The sequence below is a fragment of the Coregonus lavaretus genome, assembly GCF_964263955.1.
Source record: "Coregonus lavaretus genome assembly, chromosome: 22".
Lineage (NCBI taxonomy): Eukaryota > Metazoa > Chordata > Actinopteri > Salmoniformes > Salmonidae > Coregonus > Coregonus lavaretus.
In genome coordinates this window covers 36,132,275-36,153,418 of record NC_140009.1, presented here as the reverse complement: position 1 = coordinate 36,153,418, position 21,144 = coordinate 36,132,275, and the positions used below count along the sequence as shown (strand labels likewise).

Here is a 21,144-nt window from a genome sequence, read left to right as displayed (position 1 = left end):
CTTTTCTCACAACATCAACATTTGACCTCTAATCTTATGACGTCATCAGGAAAGGATTCCATTTTTGGTTCCGGAACGCGTTCCCTGGAAGCAGATGTGCAGGACCCTGAACAGTAAGTTCATGTCGGAGGTCGGAACGCAGCGTTGCCTAGACAACTACAACCAACACTTCCTGGCCCAAAAGATCTTTGACAAGCCAGACATCGCTGGAGACTACAGCAACATGCTGGTATCCTGGGCACAGTTCAACAAGGTACACACACGCACAGACACACACACACACCAGTCTTTACCCACTGGGCACAAACTGGTTAAATCAATGTTGTTTCAATGTAATTTGTCAGCGTATTGTGACATGGAATCTACGTGGAAAATACAATACGTGGAAAATACAATAACAAAATGTGGAAAAAGTCAACTGGTCTGAATACTTTCCGAAGGCACTGTATGAAGGCTATAGGCCTACTGTACACAGAGTATACAAAACGTATGAAATCCACTTCAATCAGTGTAGATGAAGGGGAGGAGACAGGTTAAATAAGGATTTTCAAGCCTTGAGACAAATGATACATGGATTGTGTATTTGTGCCATTCAGGGGGTGAATGGGCAAGACAAAAGATTTAAGTGCTTTAAAACGGGGTATTGTTGTAGGTGCCAGGCGCAACAGTTTGTGTTAAGAACTGAAATGCTGCTGGGTTTTTCACGCTCAACAGTTTCCCATGTGTATCAAGAATTGTCCACCACCCAAAGGACATCCAGCCAACTTGACACAACTGTAGGAAGCTTTCCTCTCAATCTTAAATAAGCATGCCTGTTAAGATAATTTATTAACTAACTATTTCAGTGTCTCTGTGCGTCTCCCAAAAGGTTGTAAGATCTGCAATAGCCAGGTGGTCTTTATTCAGAGAACTCTGCCCAGAGAATTCTGTTATCACAATTTCAGAGTCCATCTTTTATACAGACACGTCATACAAAAATCCCACCTCGCTTTAGCAGGGCTGTATTTTTCCACTGGAAAACTGCTCTCCTGACCATCAGGTCACACACACACACATACACACACACACACACACACACACACACACATTCTTATCATAGTCTACACCTTGCTCGGGCAGGCTGCATTCCTTAGTTATCGCCGTCCTCACAATATCCTGCAACATATTTCATACTCTCTTCCAAGCCTAACGGTTTCTCTCCTCCCTAAATTGGGAGGCCTCTTTATCTTGGTTTCTCAATTGTCTGTAGACAGTTCTCCTTGTCCTTTGTTGTCTGGTCTAACATTGTTGTCAGCGGTCACAGAGAGACAGATGAACATCTTGAATGTATGTTTAGCAGAGATCTTCTGTGTATAAAGTGACGCGGCAGGGGAAAAAACGCATCTAACGACGGACTTAGCTGTTCTGAGGCAGTCGGTAAAGCACATTTTCAAGTGCAACTTTAGTAACGATGGTTTTTGGAAACAGCTCAGATATTTAACGATGAACTAGCCTTAAGATGCTTTGGGGAAACTGGGCCCTGGTCATTTGGTTGTGCTATTAGACGAAGCACAGTGATAACACATTAAGTTGTTGTATAAATACAAAATATCTGACATTGTATTCCCATTTGAACTTTGTTCTGCTTTTAAATGGTTGAAAGTGCAGTAATAACACATTTAGATGACAACTAAACCAAAAGTCAGACATTGTTTTTCCATTGGAACTTTATTGTGCTTTTAGATGGGTTGAAGCATAGTGATAACACATTGGGAATTCAACAAACTTCTGGCTGAGTGGGTGAATAAAGGTTGAAATCTCATTGATCAACGTCTCAACCAAATATTACCCACATTTCCACGTTGAAATTACGTGGTGTGCCCAGTGGGTAGGCACAAGGTCCTGTGCACCCACCACCTCTAGGGTAACTCCATATGCCACATGGCCTAGATGCACTGTACTGCATTTACAAGAGCATATGATTGCAAGTAATATTGTGGACAGAACAGAGTGAAATGTAAGAAGCAGAGGGATTGAACAGTGTAATTTTGTTGGTCAGGAGGTGCTCCCTGGACGACCTTTCACCTTCTGGCAGTGGTTTGATGGTGTGATAGAGCTTACCAAGAAGCACCTGAAGAGCTACTGGAGTGACGGGTGAGTCATGTCTGCCAGTCAGAGACAGAGCTAGGTCCTGTTCATTAAGCACCAAATGGAAGAAAACAGACTGAAACAGGAAAGGTCTACCTGAACTTTTCCAATAAGAAACGCTTTTTTTCATTTTTCTTGTAAAATTGTTTTTGACAGTGAGAGACACAGAGAAGACCTGGTTTCGAATAGTGTTTGAAAGATTCAAGCCTGTCTTGAGTGTCAGATGGACAGGGTTTGCACCTTTGGGACAATTCCATTGGTTCAATCGGGCACAGTTAAAGTATTTGAAAGAAAATGAATATTATTTGAACCCAGGAATGACACAAAAGGAGCTAATGTTTAAAGTCACAGTAGAGTGACTCACATACACACACACACACATAGATAGATTACTGTGTGTCCTGCTGTCTTCCGTCCTCTAGGTTGATATTTGGTTTCATCGGTAAGCAACACCTCCACCTGATTCTGAAGGACCGGCCCAACGGGACCTTCTTACTGCGCTTCAGCGACTCTGAGATAGGCGGCATCACCATCGCATACGTGGCTCCATCTGAGAGTAAGGGTTTAGACCGTCCGTGTGTCTGTCCACTCAGAGTAACTGTACGACTTGGTTGACAGTCTCTATTGGAGTTTCTGGTGCTCTGTTTTTCCATTCTGACTGCTTACCTCTGGTATGGAACACTGGATTCCAGAAAGCCTGAGATACATTCCTATCAACCTGGCCTTTCTTTCTCCCTCCTTTCGTCCCTCCCAACCTCCACCCTTCTTTCCAGACGGGGGCCAGAAGATCCAGAATATTCAACCGTCCACCAAGAGAGACTTGGAGATCCGTTCCCTTGGTGACCGTATTCAAGACATCGACTTCATCACACACGTGTATCCAGATCTGCCGAAGAATGACGTGTTCAGAAAATACTACACAGGCAAGTCCTATTTATGATGAGAGAGAGAGAGAGAGAGAGAGAGAGAGAGAGAGAGAGAGAGAGAGAGAGAGAGAATTATTTGTGAGAAGAAGCTTTGAATTAGAGTAATATTATGACAATTGTACGAATTCTCGGTTTAAATGGGAATTCCAATCTTCTTCCCTGCCTCATTTTACCAGATAACCCGTTACCTCGGGATACCACCTCGGGATACCTCATAGTCTCCATCCAGACCAAAGTGGGAGTGTAAGCTATATAACAAACCAAGGGTCTATCCCAAATGGCACCCTATCCACTATGTAGTGCGTTACTTTTGACCAGGGTCGCATTTGGGACACAACCTTGTTACCTAACAACTTTGTTAGCTAACATGATGTTGTTAAAAGCGAACTATGTGTTGTGAATTATTGGGGTGTTTGTGTTTACAGGGAAGCCCTCTGTGATTCTCCTCAGCGCAGTGAGACCCCACAAGACCACAATTCCTCTCTCTATTCCATGTGAGTCTGAATCACTCACTCACTCGCGCACACACACACACACACACACACACACACACACACACACACACACACACACACTCGCACACACACACACACACACACACACACACACACACACACACACACACACACACACACAAACACACACACACACGTCAGGTGTGTCTGAATCACTCACACACACACAGACTTTACAAGGTCTTCATCATTCTCTCTTAGGGACCAGGGGAATGGAGCCAGCGCATCACCGTTCTACTCTCTCTCTCCGTAAGTACCTTGTTAGTCAATGTGATAAACTATACAGTGCCCGGAAGACACATTTACTAGACGCTCTTGTCCAGAGCGACTTACAGTTAGTGCATTCATGTTAAGATAGCTACAGTGCCGTGAAAAAGTATTTGCCCCCTTTCAGATTTTCTCTGTTTTTGCATATTTTTGATTCTGAATGGTATCTTTATCTTATCTAATCTTATTAATGGTATCTTGTATCTACAACCAAAATCTAATATTAGATAAAGGGAAACTGAGTTTACAAAAAAAAAAAAATACATACTTATTTTATTTATTTCATTAACAAAGTTATGCAACACCCAATGCCCCTGTGTGAAAAAGTAATTGTCCCTTTACACTCAATAACTGGTTGTGCCACCTTTAGCTCCAATTACTTTTTCACACAGGGGCATTGGGTGTTGCATAACTTTGTTTATTAAATAAGTATGTAATTGTTGTGTTATTTGTTCACTCAGGTTCCCTTTATCTAATATTAGGTTTTGGTTGAAGATCTGATAACATTCAGTACCAAAAATATGCAAAAGTAGAGAAAATTAAAAAGTGGGCAAATACTTTTTCAAGGCACTGTAGGTAAGACAACCACATGTCATAGTAAACATTTTCCTCAACAAAGCAGCTCTCAGCAAAGTCAGTGCTAGTTAGAAAAGAAAAGACAAGTGTCAGTTCAAGACAGGCAAGTACAAAGGTAGTTTTGGTTGTCACACTTTTTGCTCTTATGTGTATTTCGCAGCACCAGTATATCTTAATAGACTAATTTCAACATGAATAGAAAGACCCAGGTCCTTTTAATCCTCATATCTTATTCCAACATGAGGTTATTAGTCATCAAACACACTCGGTCCACTTGTGACAAACAGCCCCATCATGGGGTTGGATGTCACACAGTGGTTGGTTGTCACAATCATTTCTAGTAGCTTATTCCTTTTGTAACAGGAAATTAAGCAATATAGCACACAGACTTAGAAATAGCCTTTCTTTGATCGAACAATATTCCTAACTCAAATCAGTTTCTTATGCCTTGAGAACAACATGATATTATGAGTAAATGTGTGTGTTTATGCATGTGTGCGGTCTATTCGTGTGAATATGTTTCATGACCGGTATACACCCACACCATTCTGTTGTTGGGGTACACCCCCACCATTCTAATACAGAAAGTTGCTTTTTAACATACTTAATTTAAAACATTTGGAAGGAAAACGATTCCCCTCATATTGTAATTAATTAAAGGTCATATTTCATGGGAATCTGGAAACACTGGACAGTTACTTTAAATCCCGGACAGACTCTGTTAGTTTTCATTTGTTGACCCGTGACAGGACTCTAGCCTGAGTGCCAGTCTGTTTGTGCTATCATGCCAACTTGTTGTCACTCATTGTCATGCCAATGGCTTGACAATGAGCAATGGAGTTGGCAAGAGCACAAACTTTTCAGGGACCAGGCTAACTTGACTCATCTGTTTAAATAACAGTTACATAATAGAAAATACAGCACCTTGCAAAAGTATACATCCCCCTTGGCGTTTTTCCTATTTTGTTGCATTACAACCTGTAATTTAAATGGATTTGTATTTCATGTCATGGACATACACAAAATAGTCCAAATTGGTGAAGTGAAATGAAAATTCTAAAAAATAAATAACGGAAAAGGGGTGCGTGCATATGTATTCACCCCTTTTGCTATGAAGCCCCTATATAAGATCTGGTGCAACCAATTACCTCCAGAAGTCACATAATTAGTTAAATAAAGTCCACCTGTGTGCAATCTAAGTGTCACATGATCTGTCACATGATCTCAGTATATATACACCTGTTCTGAAAGGCCCCAGAGTCTGCAACACCACTAAGCAAGGGGCACCACCAAGCAAGCGGCACCATGAAGACCAAGGAGCTCTCCAAACAGGTCAGGGACAAAGGTGGAGAAGTACAGATCAGGGTTGGGTTATAAAAAAATATCCTAAACGTTGAACATCCCACGGAGCACCATTAAATCCATTATAAAAAAATTGAAAGAATATGGCACCACAACAAACCTGCCAAGAGAGGGCAGCCCAACAAAACCCACGGACCAGGCAAGTAGGGCATTAATCAGAGAGGTAACAAAGAGACCAAAGATAACCCTGAAGGAGCTGCAAAGCTCCACAGCGGAGATTGGAGTATCTGTCCATAGGACCACTTTAAGCCCTACACTCCACAGAGCAGGGCTTTACGGAAGAGTGGCCAGAAAAAAAGCCATTGCTTAAAGAAAAAAATAAGCAAACACATTTGGTGTTTGCCAAAAGGCATGTGGGAGACTCCCCAAACATATGGAAGAAGGTACTCTGGTCAGATGAGACTAGAATTGAGCTTTTTGGCCATCAAGGAAAATGCTATGTCTGGCGCAAACCCAACACCTCTCATCACCCCGAGAACACCATCCCCACAGTGAAGCATGGTGGTGGCAGCATCATGCTGTGGGGATTACCCCACCCCACCCCCCATCTCTTCCAGAGATTTGAGACTGGAACAGAGGTTCACCTTCCAGCAGGACAATGACCCTAACCATACTGCTAAAGCAACACTTGAGTGGTTTAAGGGGAAACATTTAAATGTATTGGAATGGCCTAGTCAAAGCCCAGACCTCAATCCAATTGAGAATCTGTGGTATGACTTAAAGATTGCTGTACACCAGCGGAACCCATCCAACTTGAAGGAGCTGGAGCAGTTTTGCCTTGAAGAATGGGCAAAAATCCCAGTGGCTAGATGTGCCAAGCTTATAGAGACATACCCCAAGATACTTGCAGCTGTAATTGCTGCAAAAGGTGGCTCTACAAAGTATTGACTTTGTGGGGTTGAATAGTTATGCACGCTGAAGTTTTCTGTTTTTTTTGTCTTATTTCTTGTTTGTTTCCCCCCAATATTTTTTTTGCATCTTCAAAGTGGTAGGCATGTTGTGTAAATCAAATGATACAAACCCCCAAAAAATCCATTTTAATTCCAGGTTGTAAGGCAACAAAATAGGAAAAATGCCAAGGGGGGTGAATACTTTCGCAAGCCACTGTAGCTACAAATAAAATCAAAGTATTTTGTATGCTCTCATCAGGCACAACCCGTTCCCGTCCTCCTTCCAGCTGCCCCCAGGACCCCTACAGGGGGTGATATACCCTGACCCCCTCTCCAACCCCAACAGACACTTCCCTGGACCGGACATGTGAGTGACACCACACTGGAAGTATTCACACCCCTTGACTTTCTCCACATTTAGTTGTGTTACAGCCTGAATTTAGAATTGATTAAATTGAGATGTTGCATCACTGATCTACACACAATACCCCATAATGTCAAAGTGGAATTATGTTTTTAGAAATGTTTATAAATTAATAAAAAATGAAAAGCTGAAATTTCTTCAGTCAATAAGTATTCAACCCTTTTGTTATGGCAAGCCTAAATAAGTTCAGGAGTAAAATGTGCTTAACAAGTCACATAATAACTTGCATGGACTCCCTCTGTGTGCAATAATAGTGTTTAATGGGCAAAAAAACTAACAGACATTGAATATCCCTTTGATGATGCAGTTATTAATTACACTTTAGGTGGTGTATCAATACACCCAGTCACTACAAAGATGCATGCGCCCTTCCTAACTCAGTTGCCGGAGAGGAAGGAAACCACTCAGGGATTGCACAATGAGGACAATGGTGATTTTAAAACAGTTACAGAGTTTTATGGCTGTGATAGGAGATAACTGAGGATGGATCAACAACATTGTAGTTACTCCACAATACTAGCATAAATGACAGAGTGAAAAGAAGGAAGCCTGTACAGAATAAAAAATGTGGCAAAGCAAATCATTTTTTGTCCTGAAAACAAAGCGTTATGTTTGGGGCAAATCCAACACAACACATAACTGAGTACTACTCTTCATATTTTCAAGCATGGTGGTGGCTGCATCATGGTATGGGTATGCTTGTCATCGGCAAGGACTAGGGAGTTTTTTAGGATATAAAGAAATGGAATAGGCAAAATCCTAGAGGAAAACCTGGTTCAGTCTGCTTTCCAACAGACACTGGGAGACAAATGTACCTTTCAGCAGGACAATAACCTAAAACAGAAGGTCAAATATACACTGGAGTTGCTTACCAAGATGACATTGAATGTTCATGAGTGGCCTAGTTGCAGTTTTGACTTAAATTGGCTTGAAAATCTATGGCAAGACTTGTCTAGCAATGATCAACAACCAACTTGACAGAGCTTGAAGAATTTTTTTAAGTATAATGTGCAAATATTGTACAATCCAGGTATGCAAAACTCTTAAAGACTTACCCAGAAAGACTGACAGTTGTAAACGCTGCCAAAGGTGATTCTAACATGTATTGACTCATGGGTGTGAATACCTATCTAAATTAGATATTTCAATACAATTGAAAACATTTCTAAAAACATGTTTTCACTTTGTCATTATGGGGTATTTATTGTGTGTAAATGGGTGAAGAAAATAAGGAATTTAATCCATGTTGAATACTGGCTGTAACAACAAATTGTAGAATAAGTCAAGGGGTATGAATACTTTCTGAAGGCACTGTATTTGACACCTCACTGGGACAGCACTTCAGACCCCTCCATATACTGTGTGTTTGTGTTTTCAGGTCCCAGGGCCAGCCTATTGAGATGGAGCTAGAGGAGATTCTGAACAGACTCTCGGAGTAGGAGGAGGAGGAGGAGGAAGAGGAAGAGGAGGGGGGAATGCAAGAGAAGGAGGAGCCCAGTGAAGACAGTTTCTCATCACTCTGATCTAACAAAGTGGATATTCGTCAAATCCGTCTTAATTTATGTATTGTAACAGGCCCATAATGTGCTTACTTAAGTCCGATTTGGATGTATTTGGCTGTTCCCTTACAAAAAAAGATTGCCGTTTTTTAAACTGCAGTAAAAGTGCAGAAACTGCAGTCAACTGTGGTATTTTGGACGCAGTAATTGTAGAATAACTAGTGTACTGCAGTTATACTGCACTCTAACTGCAGTTACACTGCAAAATTTTGGCCGTAGTATTCGCTGCATACTGCAGTTATACTGCACTCTGACTACAATCTTTTTCGTAAGGGTTTTCACTGCATAACATGTTGAAGTTGTCCCTTTTCAGGTTTAGAAGAAGTGACTGCTAAATGCTGACTCCCGTTCAAATAAGATGGTTAGCATAGCTAGCATATAGAAATCGGTGGTAGTAGTCAAAGTTGTTTTTAACTGTAATGCAGTTGATTGGTAATGATGACATGGACATGTGTTGTGGTTGACATCCATACAAGCATTATACTCCGATTTTTACCTCAACATAGTGTGAAATACACATATAAACAATAACCTAAATGCAGGCTAATTTTGCTGGAGGGCAATGAGGAGACTCGGGATCTTTCCCCCACGCGTTTTCATGTCAATTCCATTGTTTTGGTCGAGTTTGATTGACCTATTTACTGCATCTATAGTCCCAGTCGGTATTAGATAGAACGTTGCGGCCCCGCCCGCCTGTGGGGAAAACAATCTGGGTTACCTAGGTTACCCCAATGGCTCACAGCAAAACTTCAGGCTTTTTCAAACGCACATTTCTTGTTGTCTAGTTGTTTTAGTCAATTACAAAACTACATTTAAGACAAGTACAACATGTTTAAAGATTACTTTTCAACATTGCCTGCTCCCGAGCATTCTCACTACTTAGAAAAACTTAATATTGTAGAGCTTCCCTCATGCCCCTTTTCATGACGGTGCTAGCAGCCAAGTGAGGGAGGGAGTGAGTGCTAGCTAGCTACCGACTGGAACATTAAGCTTCAAGTAGTGAGTAGAGTTATAAACAGACTATAATAAATACATTAAATGTCTTACCTGTGATGTAATGTTTTCCATACACATAGCTATGTGTAGCCTACTTGGACACTGGGTGCCCACATTTCCCACTCTCCCACGCCAAATAGCCTGAAGCCACAGGGCTCTTCTCGCGGGCTCTATTTCCCTACGTGGGAGCATTGCGAACCATAGGTTGGGATTTTTTACCTGGTTACATGTACATTGAACAACACAGCAGCTTTTCGGCATGTTTTGTTATTTATGTATAACCAAAAATTGACGACGAAGTTAGCTCTTTTATAATGGGGGTCTATGGGAAACAATGTTTGTTTTCCCCAATTTGTGGCCGTGGTCGAGGGGGATTTCTTCTTATGACGTGAATATCGACTCAAATCAAATCAAATCAAATCAAATTTTATTGGTCACATTCGCCGAATACAACAGGTGCAGACATTACAGTGAAATGCTTACTTACAGCCCTTAACCAACAGTGCATTTATTTTAAACAAAAAAAGTAAGAATAAAACAACAACAAAAAAAAGTGTTGAGAAAAAAAGAGCAGAAGTAAAATAAAGTGACAGTAGGGAGGCTATATATACAGGGGGGTACCGTTGCAGAGTCAATGTGCGGGGGCACCGGCTAGTTGAGGTAGTTGAGGTAATATGTACATGTGGGTAGAGTTAAAGTGACTATGCATAAATACTTAACAGAGTAGCAGCAGCGTAAAAAGGATGGGGTGGGGGTGCAGTGCAAATAGTCCGGGTATCTGAGGACCCATGCCAAATCTTTTTAGTCTCCTGAGGGGGAATAGGCTTTGTCGTGCCCTCTTCACGACTGTCTTGGTGTGTTTGGACCATGATAGTTTGTTGGTGATGTGGACACCAAGGAACTTGAAGCTCTCAACCTGTTCCACTACAGCCCCGTCGATGAGAATGGGGGCGTGCTCAGTCCTCTTTTTTTTCCTGTAGTCCACAATCATCTCCTTTGTCTTGGTCACGTTGAGGGAGAGGTTGTTGTCCTGGCACCACACGGCCAGGTCTCTGACCTCCTCCCTATAGGCTGTCTCATCGTTGTCGGTGATCAGGCCTACCACTGTTGTGTCGTCGGCAAACTTAATGATGGTGTTGGAGTCGTGCCTGGCCATGCAGTCATGGGTGAACAGAGAGTACAGGAGGGGACTGAGCACGCACCCCTGAGGGGCCCCCGTGTTGAGGATCAGTGTGGCAGATGTGTTGTTACCTACCCTTACCACCTGGGGGCGGCCCGTCAGGAAGTCCAGGATCCAGTTGCAGAGGGAGGTGTTTAGTCCCAGGATCCTTAACTTAGTGATGAGCTTAGAGGGCACTATGGTGTTGAATGCTGAGCTGTAGTCAATGAATAGCATTCTCACGTAGGTGTTCCTCTTGTCCAGGTGGGAAAGGGCAGTGTAGAGTGCGATAGAGATTGCATCATCTGTGGATCTGTTGGGGCGGTATGCAAATTGGAATGGGTCTAGGGTTTCTGGGATTATGCTGTTGATGTGAGCCATGACCAGTCTTTCAAAGCACTTCATGGCTACAGACGTCAGTGCTACGGGTCGGTAGTCATTTAGGCAGGTTATCTTAGAGTTCTTGGGCACGGGGACTATGGTGGTCTGCTTGAAACATGTTGGTATTACAGACTCAGTCAGGGACATGTTGAAAATGTCAGTGAAGACACTTGCCAGTTGGTCAGCACATGCTCGGAGTACACGTCCTGGTAATCCGTCTGGCCCTGCGGCCTTGTGAATGTTGACCTGCTTAAAAGTCTTACTCACATCGGCTACGGAGAGCGTGATCACATAGTCATCCGGAACAGCTGGTGCTCTCATGCATGCTTCAGTGTTGCTTGCCTCGAAGCGAGCATAGAAGTGGTTTAGCTCGTCTGGTAGGCTTGTGTCACTGGGCAGCTCGCGGCTGTGCTTCCCTTTGTAGTCTGTAATAGTTTTCAAGCCCTGCCACATCCGACGAGCGTCAGAGCCAGTGTAGTATGATTCAATCTTAGACCTGTATTGACTCTTTGCCTGTTTGATGGTTCGTCGGAGGTCATAGCGGGATTTCTTATAAGCGTCCGGGTTAGAGTCCCGTTCCTTGAAAGCGGCAGCTCTACCCTTTAGCTCAGTGCGGATGTTTCCTGTAATCCATGGCTTCTGGTTGGGGTATGTACGTACGGTCACTGTGGGGACGACATCATCGATGCACTTATTGATGAAGCCAGTGACTGATGTGGTGTACTCCTCAATGCTGTCTGAAGAATCCCGGAACATGTTCCAGTCTGTGCTAGCAAAACAGTCCTGTAGCTTAGCATCTGCGTCATCTGACCACTTTTTTATTAACCGAATCACTGGTGCTTCCTGCTTCAGTTTTTGCTTATAAGCAGGAATCAGGAGGATAGAGTTATGGTCAGATTTGCCAAATGGAGGGCGAGGGAGAGCTTTGTATGCGTCTCTGTGTGTGGAGTAAAGGTGTATTGAGAGAGACAAGATGTTCTGAGAGACACAGACATTCTACCTATCACTCCTTTCCCCTAGTTCAGTGGTTCCCATTCTCAACTTTTTCCTTGCTGAGGACCACCAGATCTGGGAACCAATGCCCTAGTTTATGATATAGAAGTGTGTTAAAAGCCATTCGATCATCTATTTAGTAAAACTCTTGCAAAGGCTGTGGCCTGGCTTCTCATCACATTGGGATTCATTTTGGCACCCAGAACCAAATCTCGCATGCGTGTTGATCTGTTTAGTCTGTCACGAGTCTGTCTTCTTTGGGATAAAGGATATGAGACTGATAGATGTACACTAAGGGAAGACTACCACATTCTGCAGACAACATAAATATTACAGTATAGCCAAGACAATGACCATATGAGTAAGCTATATACCAGCACAAACAGATATGGAACCAGGCTACTTACAGTATGAGACTGAGAACAAACTTTTAGGCTTTCTAACACAATGGAATAAACCAGATCGCAACCATATTAAGTACATGTTGGGCGTTCATACAGTACTTACCTACACCTTTTCTATACAGTAACCTTTGTTTCCATTTAAAGGCGTATTTCAGAAACACACCCTTTTCACATATGTAGACACTGTTATGGTGCTGGATATAATGAATATGAGGTTAGAAATAGGTGAAGTGTTTCTTTAATACACCAGCATCATTATTAGTTGTCAATATGATGGTTCAATATGTAGTAGTTTGATGATTTATCATTGTTTGTTTGTATGTACAAATTATACATTCCTCATATTCTAGTAGATTACAAGGGGACTTCCGCACTTACAGACCCCTCACAAAAAATACTCTTTATTCTGTTTGGATCTCTGATGCTTAAAATCAAAATATCTTTACATTTTTAAGTATTAATTTGATTGTAAATAACTTAGTTTTACCTAGTGTAAATGTCAGTAACACAGAGATTATTGATTTTACATGGCATCTTATACATTATTCCATGACAACCTACACAATCAAAGAATATAGTGGTATTAAATCATTGATTGTTTGGTGTATTTTCTGGTGACGGGATGAAATATAGTTGTTTAGATGAGTAGACACAAGAATATAGGTTGCTATTATGATAGTATATGTATTATACAAAACAACATATTTTTCTATTCAATGCTTTGTTATTTCTCTGTCATTTTTACTACTTTACCTTTAAGTGACCAATAGCGCTTTTGTTATCTCTAAGGGAATTTCATACTCCATGATATATTCTGTCTTATTCTCAACTGTGAAAAGGTATCTTGATATTTTGCTCAAACACGTATTCGGAAGCATTCTCGCTTCTTTTTTTAAATTTGTTGTGAGCAAATTAAGTGAGTGTGCAGTATAATCAGAATGCTTCACAAGTCATAATTATTCTTAGTTGCACAATAAATGTATTTCCTGTAAGTCCCGTGGCTATATAAACCAACCCACCTTCACTCAGATGTATTTTCCTTTTAACTATAAAAGAGTTGTCATGACTGTTTATGACATCTGTCATGTCATGGCTATGACAGTCTTATGTAGTCCTTATGTACAGCTGTAGGATCTTAATTTGAGCCAGTTTGTTACAGCAGGAAAATAATCCTGCAGCAACAGGAAACGTGAATTATTATGTGGATTATATTTAATGGACATATTTTGTAGGGGTTGATACATTTTTTGTTTGGGCAAATCAAATCTGACATTTTAAAGTGTAAATTACTGACTTTAGAAGCCTTTTTAAACCTTGAATACACTACATGTTTGCATTTCCTGCTGTGCAGGAAAATCCTCAGAAAGAAAAGAGTGATTAAATTAAGATCCTACATCTGTAAGTAGGGTTCAAGGACAATGTAACCGAGTTTGAAGCTAAACTAAAACATAACTGCAGGCTTTCCGCAACAGCAGCTTTTATCAACTCTGTCAGAGACCTCTGACCTCATCCAATGGGAGAGAGGACGCAAGGAATCAAGGAAATGGAATTGAGGTTTTTCCCAAGAACTACTCGGCTATCCTAAATATTTTCCATGGAATTGAGTGAGCGTGGATGTCAAAGTCTGAAAGGTGTTAGTCACCAGAGTTTTTAATGTTATTTGTGACTTTGTGTTATGTTACCATAGTCACTGTTCCTGGTATGACTAGGTCCAATAATTCCGTAATTGTTACTTAGATCTAGTGTTATGGATTTGAATTCAACACTTACGGCGTAGTTGGTTTCATTGGTTTTGTGTATCGGCATCATATATGCCCTTATTACCCAGCTGATTCCATTTAACTAGCCCTGCCTCAATGACTTCATCATCATCATCAAATACAGTTGAAGTCGGAATGATTCTGTTGATGTCACGATCGTCGAAAGGATTGGACCAATGCGCAGCGTGGAATGCGAACATACTTTATTATTATATTCACCACACGAACAAAAACAACAAAACGATACGTGAAGTCCTTGGGTACATACACAAACCAACACGGAACAAGATCCCACAAAACACAAGTGCCAAACGGCTGCCTAAGTATGGGTCCCAATCAGAGACAACAAGCAACAGCTGATTCACGTTGCCTCTGATTGAGAACCACCCCGGCCAACATAGAAACACATGAACTAGAAACTGAAACAATGAACACAAAACATACCCTGGCTCAACATAAAAGAGTCACTAGAGCCAGGGCGTGACAGTACCCCCCCCAAAGGCGCGGACTGCGACCGCGCCAACATAAACCGAACAGGGGAGGGCCGGGTTGGCATTCCTCCTCGGAGGCGGATCCGGCTCCGGGCGTGACCACCACCCTCTAATAACCCCCCCGTAGTGGCCCTGGTCTGGTCTGGCCCCGCTGGCTGGAGCTGGACTGGACATCGGTGGAGCGGATTGCTTAGGCTCCGGTGTGGAGCAGCTGACCGGTACCTGACCAGGCACCGGTGAAACGGGCACGGGCTGTGCCGGACTGACGACGCGCACCACAGGCTTGGTGCGGGGAGCAGGAATGGGCCGGACCGGGCTGACGACGCGCACCCCTGGCTTGGTGCGGGGAGCAGGAACGGGCCGGACCGGGCTGGCGATGCGCACCACAGGCTTGGTGCGGGGAGCAGGAATGGGCCGGACCGGGCTGACGACGCGCACCCCTGGCTTGGTGCGGGGAGCAGGAACGGGCCGGACCGGGCTGACGATGCGCACCACAGGCTTGGTGCGGGGAGCAGGAACGGGCCGGGCCGGGCTGACGAAGCGCACCACTGGCTTGGTGCGGGGAGCAGGAACGGGCCGGGCCGGGCTGACGACGCGCACCACTGACTTGGTGCGGGGAGCAGGAACGGGCCGGGCCGGGCTGGCGACGCGCACCATAGGCTTGGTGCGGGGAGCAGGAACAGGCCGGACCGGGCTGGCGACGCGCACCATAGTCTTGGTGCGAGGGGCAGGAACAGGCTGGGCCGGGCTGGCAACGCGCACCATTGGCTTGGTGCAGGGAGCAGGAACAGGCCAGGCTGGGCTGGCGACGCGCACCATTGGCTTGGTGCGAGGGGCAGGAACAGGCCGGACCGGGCTGTGGAGACGGATTGGAGGTCTGGAGCGAAGAGCTGACACAACCTGTCCTGGGTGAATGCCTATCTTAACACACTCTGTGTGAGGCATCAGCACAGGACGTACAGGGCTGTGTACACGTACTGGCACAACAGCACGTGACACTGGCGCAGGATATCCGGGACCGAGGAGGGGTACTGGAGGCCACGAGCGTTGAGCCTGCACACTCCGTCCTGGCTGCATGCCCACCTTAGCACGACACGTGCGTGGTGCTCGCACAGGACGTACCGGACTGTGCCGGACCACTCGCGGCACAGTACGCAGCTCCGCATATCTCGGAACCTGCCCAGTCTCACGCTGCCTAGCCTGAGTACGGGGAGATGGCTCTGCTCTACCTCTAGGCTCCGCCAACCTCCCTTCCGGCCCCCCAAACCCGGTGGCCTCCTCTCCTAATCCCCAAACTCGCCCTGTAGCTGCCTCCAGCAGCCCCGTCGTCCATGCCGTGTGCCCCCCCCCTAAACATTTCTTGGGGTTGCCTCTTGCGTGTCCGACGTCGGCCCGGTTGGTGCCGCTGCTCCTCTCTACGGCGCGCCTCCACCGTCTCCTCCCACGGACGGCGAGTCATACCGGCCTGGATCTCCTCCCAAGTCCAGGACCCTTTCCCGTCCAATATCTCCTCCCAAGTCCAGGCTGTCTGCTCCTGGACACGCTGCTTGGTTCTGTTATGGTGGGATCTTCTGTCACGATCGTCGAAAGGATTGGACCAATGAGCAGCGTGGAATGCGAACATACTTTATTATTATATTCACCACACGAACAAAAACAACAAAACGATACATGAAGTCCTTGGGTACATACACAAACCAACACGGAACAAGATCCCACAAAACACAAGTGCCAAATGGCTGCCTAAGTATGGTCCCCAATCAGAGACAACAAGCAACAGCTGATTCACGTTGCCTCTGATTGAGAACCACCCCGGCCAACATAGAAACACATGAACTAGAAACTGAAACAATGAACACAAAACATAGACTCTACACACCCTGGCTCAACATAAAAGAGTCCCTAGAGCCAGGGCGTGACAGTTGATTCTGAATGATTCTGTTGTGCTAATTGAGTAGAGAGCACCTTCACCTTGCTGTCATGACAAAAGTGCCCCCTTAAACCGTATGAATATACAGTTGAAGTCTGAAGTTTACATACACTTAGGTTGGAGTCATTAAAACTCGTTTTTCAACCACTCCACAACTTTCTTGTTAACAAACTATAGTTTTGGCAAGTCGGTTAGGACATCTACTTTGTGCATGACACAAGTAATTATTCCAACAATTGTTTACAGACAGATTATTTCACGTATAATTCACTGTATCACAATTCCAGTGGGTAAGACGTTTACATACACTAAGTTGACTGTGCCTTTAAACAGCTTGGAAAATTCCAGAAAATTATGTCATGGCTTTAGAAGCTTCTGATAGGCTAATTGACATCATTTGAGTCAATTGGAGGTGTCCTTGTGGATGTATTTCAAGGCCTACCTTCAAACTCATTGCCTCTTTGCTTGACATCATGGGAAAATCAAAAGAAATCAGCCAAGACCTCAGAAAAATTTTTGTAGACCTCCACAAGTCTGGTTCATCCTTGGGAGCAATTTCCAAACGCCTGAAGGTACCACGTTCATCTGTACAAACAATAGTACGCAAGTATAAACACCATGGGACCACGCAGCCGTCATACCGCTCAGGAAGGCGACGCGTTCTGTCTCCTAGAGATGAATGTACTTTGGTGCGAAAAGTGCAAATCAATCCCAGAACAACAGCAAAGGACCTTGTGAAGATGCTGGAGAAAACAGGTACAAAAGTATCTATATCCACAGTAAAAACGAGTCCTATATCGACATAACCTGAAAGGCCGCTCAGCAACGAAGAAGCCACTGCTCCAAAACCGGCATAAAAAAGCCAGACTACGGTTTGCAACTGCACATGGAGACAAAGATCGTACTTTTTGGAGAAATGTCCTCTGGTCTGATTAAACAAAAATAGAACTATTTGGCCATAATGACCATCGTTATGTTTGGAGGAAAAAGGGAGTGCTTGCAAGCCGAAGAACACCATCCCAACCGTGAAGCACGGGGGTCGCAGCATCATGCTGTGGGTGTGCTTTGCTGCAGGAGGGACTGGTGCACTTCACAAAATAGATGGCATCATGAGGAAGGAAAATTATGTGGATGTATTGAAGCAACATCTCAAGACATCAGTCAGGAAGTTAAAGCTTGGTCGCAAATGGGTCTTCCAAATGGACAATGACCCCAAGCATACTTCCAAAGTTGTGGCAAAATGGCTTAAGGACAACAAAGTCATGGTATTTGGAGTGGTCATCACAAAGCCCTGACCTCAATCCTATAGAAAATTTGTGGGCAGAACTGAAAAAGTGTGTGTGAGCAAGGAGGCCTACAAACCTGACTCAGTTACACCAGCTCTGTCAGGAGGAATGGGCCAAAATTCACCCAACTTATTGTGGGAAGCTTCTGGAAGGCTCCCGAAACGTTTGACCCAAGTTGAACAATTTAAAGGCAATGCTACCAAATACTAATTGAGTGTATGTAAACTTCTGACCCACTGGGAATGTGATGAAATAAATAAAAGCTGAAATAAAACATTCTCTACTATTATTCTGACATTTCACATTCTTAAAATAAAGTGGTGATCCTAACTGACCTAAGACAGGGCATTTTTACTAGGATTAAATGCTAGGAATTGTGAAAAACTGAGTTTAAATGTTTTTGGCCAAGGTGTATGTAAACTTCCGACTTCAACTGTATAGGCAACACTCCTCTTGCATGTAACATTATTTGTATGTCTTCTAAACAATATAATCATTTGACTCTTTCTTGACTTTTGGATTAATTTCCTCTTTCAGACAAAGAAACACACAAAACAGATATAAAATCAACACCAAGATGATTAAGACAGGGATTAAAACAACTGTATAACTTGACCAACTGCCATCTGGAATTTCCACAGTTCAAAGATAAGCATCCTTACAGTCACCTCCCTCCCAGGCAAGGCACTTGGGCCCATATTCAAAAAGCATCTCAGTGGGACTGCTGATCTAGGATCAGTTTTGCATAATGAGTAACAGATCCTAGATCAGCACTCCCACCAGAGTCACAATGCCTCTTGCAGTTCTTGACACAAACCGGTGTGCCTGGCACCTACTACCATACCCCGTTCAAAGGCACTTAAATCTTTAGACTTGCCCATTCACCCTCTGAATGGCACCCATACACAATCCTTGTCTCAATTGTCTCAAGGCTTAAAAATCCTTCTTTAACCTGTCTCCTAACCCTTCATCTACACTGATTGAAATGGATTTAACAAGTGACATCAATAAGTGATCATAGCTTTGACCTGGATTCACCTGGTCAGTCTATGTGTCACGACTTCCGCCGAGGCTGCCTCCCCTCCTTGTTCGGGCAGGTTTCGGCGTTCGTCGTCAGCGGCTTAATAGCTACTGCCGATCCCATTCTCATCACTCCACCTGGTGCTCATTCCCCTAATTAGTATGTGTATAAGTGTTCCCTCTGTTCCCCTTGTCTTTGTGAGTGATTGTTTCATTGTGAGAGCGAGTAGCTCGGTTGAGCATTTGTTATTGCCAAGGTGGAATATTTCCATTGTGATAGTTTCGTATTGACGCTGGGTGCATTTTATTTATGTAAACAGAATAAACTCTGGACTTCGGAGTTTTACCTCCTGTGCCTGACTCCTTCATTCACACCTCATCACAGAATCACTCACACACTGAGTGGAGTCAGCAGGAGAAGACCGCATGCCTGGAGTTGTGGCAAGGGTCCAGGAGCATTCCTCGATGCTGGCCACCTTGGGCAAAGCGATGGATCGGGTTCTTACATTTACGTCATTTAGCAGACGCTCTTATCCAGAGCGACTTACAGTTAGTGCATACATTATTCTTTTTTATTTTCATACCCCATGGGAATCGAACCCACAACCCTGGCGTTGCAAACGCCATGCTCTACCAACTGAGCTACCTCCCTGCCGGCCATTCCCTCCCCTACCCTGGACGACGCTGGGCCAATTGTGCGCCGCACATTGGTCTCCTGGTTGCGGCCGGCTACAGCAGAGCCTGGATTCGAACCAGGATCTCTAGTGGAACAGCTAGCACTGCGATGCAGTGCCTTAGACCACTGCGCCACTCGGGAGACACAGGTAGTACAATGCCTGGAGAGGAGAGGACCCGATCTATCGAGACCAGCTGGTCAACCGGATCCAGCCACCTACACCCCAGCCCCTGGAGGCATCCAGATATCCCGGCCACCGGCGTTTGATGGGACGGCAGCGCGATGTAAGGGATTTCTGCTCCAACTAGAGTTATATTTCTCCAGCATCAGGCCGGCGCCACTGGAGCGGGAGAAGGTATCCGTCCTCGTTTCCTGCCTTTGTGGGAGAGCCCTGGAGTGGGCCTACGCGGTGTGGAACGAGGGAGGTGCTGCGTTGGAGGACTACGGGGAGTTTGCTCGCCTCTTTCGGGCCGTTTTCGATCACCCGCCTGAGGGTGGGCGAACGACTGGTCCATCAGAGGCAGGGGACGAGGACCGCACAGGACTACGCGCTGGAGTTCCAGACGCTGGCAGCGGGGTCCGGGTGGAACGAGCGGGCCCTGATCAACCATTTCCGGTGCCACCTAAGGGAGGACGTCCGACGGGAGCTAGCCTGCCGTGATGCAATGCTATCGTTCTCCCAACTGGTGGACATGGCCATCCGGCTGGACAATCTGCTAGCAGCCAGAGGACGTCCTGGTAGGGGTCTGCCCATTCCCACTCCGGACGACTCTGACCCGAGCAGATGGAGCTGGGGGGAGCTGCCGGTCGAGAGAGCGCAGGAGGACGGCGACAGTGCCACTCTGGTGGCACGAAGGGACAATCCACCTCACATCGCAGTCAACGTTCCTTTGGGTCTGGAGGCGGTAGGCAGGGTACTCACGCATCACCCCAGGTAACGAACACCCAAAATAGTTCAGAGCCCTTTGCGGCGCACTGTACCTTATCTATCTCCTTTCCTGATCACCTGGTAGTTTCCCAGTGTAAGGCGCTAGTCGATTCAGGCGCAGCTGGGACTTTATGGACAGGGCATTTGCACGCCGTCAAGGCATTTCATTGGTTCCCCTATCCATTCCATGCCCCATCAGAGCACTTTATAGTCGGCCATTAGGGTCCGGGTTGGTTAAGGAGGTTACTGTACCAGTCACCATGATTACACAGGAGACGCATGTTGAGCAGATCACTTTTTTGATTATTGAGTCTCCTGCTTACCCTGTAGTCTTAGGTATTCTGTGGTTAGCCCTTCACAACCCCACTTTTTCATGGCCGCAGAGGGTTCTAACGGGGTGGTCGCGTAAGTGTCCGGGTAGGTGTCTAGGTGTTTCCGTTGGTGCGACCACGGTGGAAAGTCCAGACGGTACTC

At 44.8% G+C, this 21,144-nt stretch overlaps 1 protein-coding gene across 3 annotated transcripts in view; it reads left to right on the top strand.

Moving 5' to 3' along the window:
* Positions 1-9,689, top strand: part of LOC311150391 (signal transducer and activator of transcription 6-like) — a 58,861-nt gene extending 49,172 nt beyond the window's left edge. For 2 of the 3 annotated variants that reach the window (XM_084187841.1, XM_084187840.1), the window contains 9 exons: positions 50-253; positions 2,039-2,133; positions 2,550-2,683; positions 2,901-3,050; positions 3,230-3,296; positions 3,479-3,547; positions 3,770-3,817; positions 6,923-7,030; positions 8,466-9,689. In XM_084187841.1, coding sequence (XP_084043967.1) covers positions 50-253; positions 2,039-2,133; positions 2,550-2,683; positions 2,901-3,050; positions 3,230-3,296; positions 3,479-3,547; positions 3,770-3,817; positions 6,923-7,030; positions 8,466-8,526 — 936 coding nt within the window. In that variant the 3' untranslated portion in view covers positions 8,527-9,689. The remainder of the gene's footprint in view (positions 1-49; positions 254-2,038; positions 2,134-2,549; positions 2,684-2,900; positions 3,051-3,229; positions 3,297-3,478; positions 3,548-3,769; positions 3,818-6,922; positions 7,031-8,465) is intronic. The other variant, XM_084187842.1, reaches the window with a different exon arrangement.
* Positions 9,690-21,144: the final 11,455 nt, after the last annotated feature.